The 6,929-nt window shown below is 53.1% G+C and overlaps 1 protein-coding gene across 1 annotated transcript; it reads right to left on the bottom strand.

Annotated features, from left to right (window-relative positions):
- Positions 1–4,855: 4,855 nt before the first annotated feature.
- On the bottom strand, positions 4,856–6,649 carry PG998_003004 (uncharacterized protein; the record flags this gene model as incomplete). The annotated part of the gene is made up of 1 exon (XM_066869822.1): positions 4,856–6,649. The coding sequence occupies one exon, from the start codon at positions 6,647–6,649 to the stop codon at positions 4,856–4,858; it is 1,794 nt and encodes a 597-aa protein (XP_066733572.1).
- Positions 6,650–6,929: the final 280 nt, after the last annotated feature.

Below are 6,929 nucleotides of genomic sequence, written 5' to 3'. Positions count from 1 at the left end.
TTTTAGCCGACTCACATGTATCTTGTTCCCAACTACATTCGGATTATGGACACCGGGCTGTATGAACGCGCGTTAATGGCGTACATGACGACAAGATCCATATATTATAATAGGCTAGATATAGACCCCAGAATGGGTAGAGGTGTTGATGACGCCGCCACTCTATATTGGCGAACAGCAGCAGACCCGTGGAGGGTTGAGATCATACAGGCACCAGCACACTCACATGACAAGTCACTTGCTCTCTTGATGCTGCTTCACTGTGCTTACAACATATATTGTACAATGCACACGGTCGTACGTACTGTATCATAGAGACTATAAGCGTTCTGTAGTCTCTCCCCATACCTTAAATACTTTGTTTCCGTTCTTTTATCTTCTTTCGTAGCCCCTCCCTCTTCCTTCTTGGTGGTACCGTAGGCGTCGTCTTATCCTCCCCCTTAATTTCAGGGAACGACCACTGTCTAATGAAAGAGAAGCCCGAAACTCAGCAGACGGCTCCCACCGAAGGTCTTTTTACGTTTGGGATCGTTACCGACATACGGAGAGGATCAGAGCTCGAATCCCGATGATCAATGGGGCGACGGCTTTAATCGACCTCACAGTCAACGTACTCAATTGCCGTCGTTGCCGCGCCGTTATTTCAAGCGATGAGCAAACTGCCGAGTTCTGCTATGTTCTTGAGCGTTGTCGATGTGTACGTCTTGAGGATCCCCACGTTAAACCACGCTGATCAGCGATAGATCCTTTGCGCAAGCTGTCAAGTATATCGGTGTCCTCAGATCTCCCATCAAGGACTTTGTGGGCCTCAAAGACCCTTGAAGACATTCCGGCTCGGGACGTGTGAGATATGCTGGCAGTGGATGAAGGCTCCGGACAGGCTGCCGTGTGGTATGCTGTATTTTCCCCATGTCGGACGTAGCTAACATGGGAAAGGACACACATTTTGCTGTCGATGCGTGGCACTGAACCGTATGTACTCGGCTGCATGTCCAACATGCCGGACTGAGTGGCGTGATCTGCCCCTTCGACACCCTCGTCGCATTTGCCGCATGTGGAATATTGGGATGGAAGTGACGCTTCCAAAGCCAACTACGCACCATAGAGATCATGTAAAAGGGGGTTCATTGGTACGAAGAGTGAGATATGGACGCCATAGGAGGTATTTCCTTTTCGACGAAACAGCCAGAGCCAGCCGGGAGATTGTGGGCAGCACTCAGGCCAGCGTTGACGAGACGCGTTTTTAGCAGTTGCTACATAATTCAGTTCAGTTTCCTAATTCATTGTGCTCTTTGCGCTCTTCTCCATCGATGTGTGACAGTGTCCAACATGATCAGTCACTGCCTTGCTAGTGAATCCCTCTCTTACTATGTATGCAATCCAGCTCTCCTTCTACAAGCACGCCACTATACTCTGGTGACCAGTACTGTGGTATGGTCTCTTGATATCTGAAAGCCCGTAGGTTGTCCATTCTACCAATTCCCTGAAGGCCTCTGGTTGGCTGAATGGTAACCATTCCGTCAATTCGCATTAGCTTCAGTAGCCCCTAGCCGCGATTCGCGCAGACCGCCGGTGTCTTCTATTGTGTTGAAGCCCGTGCTCGCTGTCCTCGATTTCGAAATCCCGGCCCAAAATCTCGATCAAGTAGTTGATATCGTCAAGCTCGCTTTGGTACTGAGCCGGCTCGGCGCTGCTAACCTCGTGGTAAAAGCTGCTCAGAGGGCGGACTCTTACTTGCGCATAGCTCACTCCACGTTGTCCGACAACATGCCAGGTGCGGCAGCTTGTAGCACCGCCAACGGCGATGACTTGAGGTCTGTCATCTCGCCGAGTCGCTACATTACTAGCAGCATGCTCCTGGCGGCTAGAGTCCACAGTTAGCTCATACCACTCGTAACATTGTATCTGACCCGGCGTGGTTGAGCGTGTGTCACTCGAAGTACCAAAGGCCATTTCTTTAATCAAAGAATTATGAACTGCATCAACAGACACCCGTGGTCCAGTATTCAGGCGGCATGTAGGTCGGTGTTTCGCGACTGCTTTGACGGGAGGCACGGAAGGATCTGATCGGAGATTGCGGTCTTTGTTTTGCAAGGCGTCTTGGGGTATCGAGCTGTACTAGAAACCATCTGATCAGCGAAACGTTGTATCCTTCCTCAAACTAGGTCTCCGACTATAGTAGACCGAGTCACGGCTTCTTTGAGAGTACGTTATGTACATTGTGGACGTGTGAGACGTTCTCGCTGCCCGCTTGCGACGCCATAGCTACTATCATATGTACTACTCATACGACCCATACAACTGGTAACACTTGCTATCTTCTTCCGCCGTCCGTTCTGGCTGGCACGAGTTCTGATTCTATGCCTGGACTTCGCCGACGACACGCATTCCAGCTCCCAATGTGTATATCGTCCTAGTAGCTGCCGAAACGTTTCTAGGGCTCTTTGCTTTGGACTAGTTCGTCCCGTTCACGACAGGCAGCCGAAACGCATCTAATTGTTCTCTCGGGTACTCATACAGCATGTGCTCATTGTACAGTACCCCAACTCTTCGATACTGCTCTTCTGGTCCGTACCTACTAGTATCATAAGACGACAACTCAGTCATTTGCATCACTTCCTGACCATGCTACCTGAAGCTACGTCCGGTCCAATTGGGTTCGTACCCCAAGGTACATTCGTCCAATAGAGACCGGTACAGTACTCGACGGTGTGGCTTTGCCATTGTGCGATGCTAGAGGCTCTCGATTAGGAAGCGCTTTTTCGCAGCCGGCTCAAAGACTGGTTGAGCTGCGGTAGGGCAGATGTAGACCTCAGGATGCAGAGCTACTGATGGCGCCGCCGGTCCAAAGGAGCAAAGCCAACGCTGCAGCAGATGTAGAGCGAATGGGGACGGAACCGGGCTGGATACTGCCGCGTCCCGTTGTTGGTCGTGGCGTACTTGTGTTGGCTCACACAAGCCACCTCGGGGTCTCTCCACTTCCCACCGAGTAGTTGCAGAAAGGATACTGGAGGCCGAAACTGCCATTCTGGTCCGCGGGACCGTAGTCTCTTATTGTACCTTCCCGAAGTGTGCCGATTTCAAATGGACCCAGAGCCTGATGTTCCCACCGCTCCGTTTGTACTGTTCCGGCGCAGGGAGGCAGGTTACCTTGGAGCCAGTATAGTCCAGCGGCTGCTTTCTTTCTGCTGCATTCCGTCGAGCTTCGAATAGTCTCCTAGGCTGTTTCCGGTCCTGGCTTCCATCGTTGCCCGCACCTGTTGGCGTACTATTGGGGTGCAGAGTCGGAAGTAGCAATGGCGCATTAGTGCGACTAGCGGGTCAGGTTCCCTGAACACACTATCGTTAGTGTGGCGCCGTTTCGCGACCCCGCGCCTTCAGGGCCAACTGTCCAATCTTCCTGCTTACGCAAGAACTTCTCCTCAAGACACGCCGAAGAGAAGTTGGCTCGGGGTCCTCTCGCCAACATGGGCTCGGAACCGGATCAGCAGCTGCATTGGCGACGTTCGCCCAACTCGAGCTCATCATGTCATCCCCATTTGACACCCGCAAGCCAAGCGTGACTACAGTATATCTACCGTTACGCGGGACGCTATTGAAGCTCCATGGACACCCGGAATATGCTCCAAGAGAGTCCAGCAAGTTACCCGAACCGTATTAGTAGCTAGGCCTCCGTCATGGTCCATACCAAGGCGCAGAAAGACAAGGTTCGCAAGAGCGGCTTGTCGCTGCAGAACAAGACAAAAGACCTCGGGCGGTTCTGCGATGTCTTCAGCGCGCTTGCGTACTGGAACCCGACGCACGAGCGGATGGAGACGGCGATGCACGTCCCACGCGGGCAGCGCGTGCCGGACTTCAACAGGATTGTCCGTCCCCATGTCACGGTTACCGTTCCGTCGAGTGTACCCAGCTCTATTACTGACAGCCGCGGTTGCGACGATCAGCCGCGTGTCACGCGAGACCGAGCCACGGCCAAGCGACACGATCGAGCCGCCGAGTCGAAGCCATCCATTTCGAGGCCCAGGCGGACGCCAGCGACGACGCGAATGCCGTTGCTGGCATAGACAGCGACGCGGATGCCGAGTACGAAACCGACCCCGAGTATGTTGCAGCAGTTCCCGCTGCCACGGCCGAGCCTCTGTCTGTCTACGACGTCATCCCCGACGAGGATGGCGGTACTGTCATTCCCCACAGTCCCATGAGACAGAAGGGTCCGAGGCAGCTGCCTTCGCCGCGAAGGCCGCAAGGTAAGCATGATTCTCGTCTATTGACTACATACTCGACTGACCGTCGACGCTCATCATACAGCAGGCACTCCAGGTTCCCAACCGACAGTGGAACGGCAGCCCGGCCGCACCGAGCCCAGCTCCACGACGAACACTGCACCAACCGCCGCGACGAATGCAGGTGCTTGGCCAGCACCCACAAGATACCCCGACCACGGCGCGATGAATGCGTCGCTGCAGAGAGCTGTACGTTGGAACAGCCGGGTGGCGGCTATAAGGCCCTTGGCGCCAATTATGATACAACCACGGCAGTGCCCTCCCAGAATGGTGGGAAACGGTGTAAAGCTGTCGCAGGCAGGCCGTCCAAGAAGATCTGTGCAGAATGCGGCGGGGCGCGTGCCAGGCTACTACAAGGACCACAGGCGCAAATTGCAGCGGGACACCATGGCAAAGAAGATGGTGGGAATGCTGGAGGGTTAAACATTGGTAAAGAAGTTGTATTGACCTCAGAAACTGGTCTAATCACTAACACTCGATACCCACTCATAGCAACTGGCCAAAAACCGTAACCTAATCAAGCCGCTGCGAGCCAGGGGTATCATTTGCATCTCTGAAGCAATAAATCCAAATCAAGGTTTCATCTTTGGATTCTGCTCCCACAGCCAACGAGCAAACCGACGTGCACGCCAGCTACCCATGGTTCCGTCCCTATCATCACTGCGGTCAAATGTCATCTTGATAGCGTCGCCCGACGTTTGAGAGAGAGTCACGTAGCCTATTCCGTGCTCATTGATATGTCCATCTTGCCCGAAAGGTGTCTGGAGTCTCACTTGCTGACAGTCCAGCGGGTCAATCCTGAGCTCAAAAGGGCCGCCTTGTGCCCATGCTGTTTGTCGGTCGGCGCTGATAACCAGTTTAACGCAAGGCTTACTTCGACTACTCCTTTGCCATACAAGTTGACTTCGAACTTGACCATCTTCACTTATCCGACGTTCGTATGCCGAAATCTCATAAGTGTCCGAGGGCGAAGCTTCGCTACCTCTGAAAGCTGCCACTGGCGCATGTGAAGTTGGGGCCAGGGGAGTCGGTATTTGTGGAGATGGGGCTGATATTGGGGGTACTATTACCGGCGCTGCTGGCAACGCAGGTGCTAGTTGCGGTGCAGTTAGCAGGGGAGCCGTGGCTTCACATACTGCTGCTGCCGGAGGATCCGGATCATAGGCTGTTGGCATCGGACGCCCTGGTGCCTGATTTGAGGTCAGAGTGGAACTCATGATCACGGGATTTTCAAGGGTACGGGCCATCGTAATAGGATGTGCTTTCGGGCTGTCCTGGGGTTTGATGTCGGATTTTAATGATGTCCTCTGCGGCGCCCATAGGTGTGACGACTGCTGCTTGAGTGTCTCCTCAAAAGACGTGAGGCGCAAGGGGGACTTGTTGATACGAGTCGAAGCCGCCTTTTCTGGAGAGTTTGTATCACGTCCTGTTTCCCTTCCCCTATCCTCTTTGGATTGGAGCGCATCGTCTCGAGGGCCAATCCGCATGGTATCCCACGGGTTTGACTCCAGATTGGTCGGGATACCAGGGCGAAGACCTTTGCTATCCCGGCTGAGCGCCTGCCAGGTCTTGAATCCATACCTTTGGGCGACCCAATCTCTAGCGTCATGAAATGATGCTTCAGGATAGTTCCTCTCCTTCGGGGCGTCATCTCGATGAAGATCGAATTTAAATAAGTCCCGTGCTGGTACCCAACCATAATTCCTCTCTTGGTCAAAGTACATGACCGGAAACTCTCTTTTCCAAACGAACTTTGAACCGTCACCGTAGTTCGGTTTCCATCCAATGATCGTTTTGTAGCCGTCAAAGTTATAGCAACTAGGCGGATCGTGCCTGATGAGTTCCGATGCGCCCAGTGTCGAATGTCTGCATCCGTCCGGAAGCCTATCCCAGCCAAGAATCACGACAGCCCAATATTGCTCTTCGTATTTAGCGTAGTATATATGCGAGGTCTTCGGGTGGGTAATGGGGCTTTGTGAACAGGGCGTTACGACTGATTGACTCTGTTTTCGCAGGGAAGATTTGATATGGCCCGTTCCATTAGCCTCTCGTTTGTAATCGTTGCGGGGAATATATCCTGTTGCATACTTCTTGTTGACCTCTGCGTTGTGCAGCTTGCGGAGTTCACCCGTGCAGTCGGTGATGTAATATCCCAGCGCAATCATGGCCGGTCTCCTGTCTCGGTTAGGATACCCATGTAATTTGCCAGCGAGGTGCTTCGCTGCAGCAAGGTCTGCCTTCTGTTTGAAGTGGGTTTTATGTTCCTCGCAAAAACAGACCCAGAACTGTTTGGATTTCTCGGGCCACTCGATGATTGTATCCCACTCGTTGCGGTCGACAGCGCTTTTACGAATATCTGCGTACATAGTCGTTTTAATAACGGACGCCCGTGTTGCAAACGCCGATTCGGTACTGCGTTGCCTTTTCGCATAAGGGCTGTTGTCCCCATCAGCCCTGCGCTTTAATGTTTCTGAAACATACTTCGAAGAATCCGCTGTTGGCGTATCTCGAGGTACGGGGCGAACGATGTTGTCCAGAAGTTCCCAATGGCAAGATCCATCGTTTGCCTCCATCTCCGCCTTCGTCTCGTAGTGCAGTCGCGTTAATGTCTCGGTGGTGTGACAAGATGAGATAAAAAGGATCAGA

The sequence above is a fragment of the Apiospora kogelbergensis genome (assembly GCF_038363985.1).
Source record: "Apiospora kogelbergensis strain CBS 113332 chromosome Unknown utg000002l_segment0_segment0, whole genome shotgun sequence".
Taxonomy (NCBI): domain Eukaryota; kingdom Fungi; phylum Ascomycota; class Sordariomycetes; order Amphisphaeriales; family Apiosporaceae; genus Apiospora; species Apiospora kogelbergensis.
Note: the sequence above shows the minus strand (reverse complement) of the source record. Positions and strands in the feature narration are given on the sequence as shown.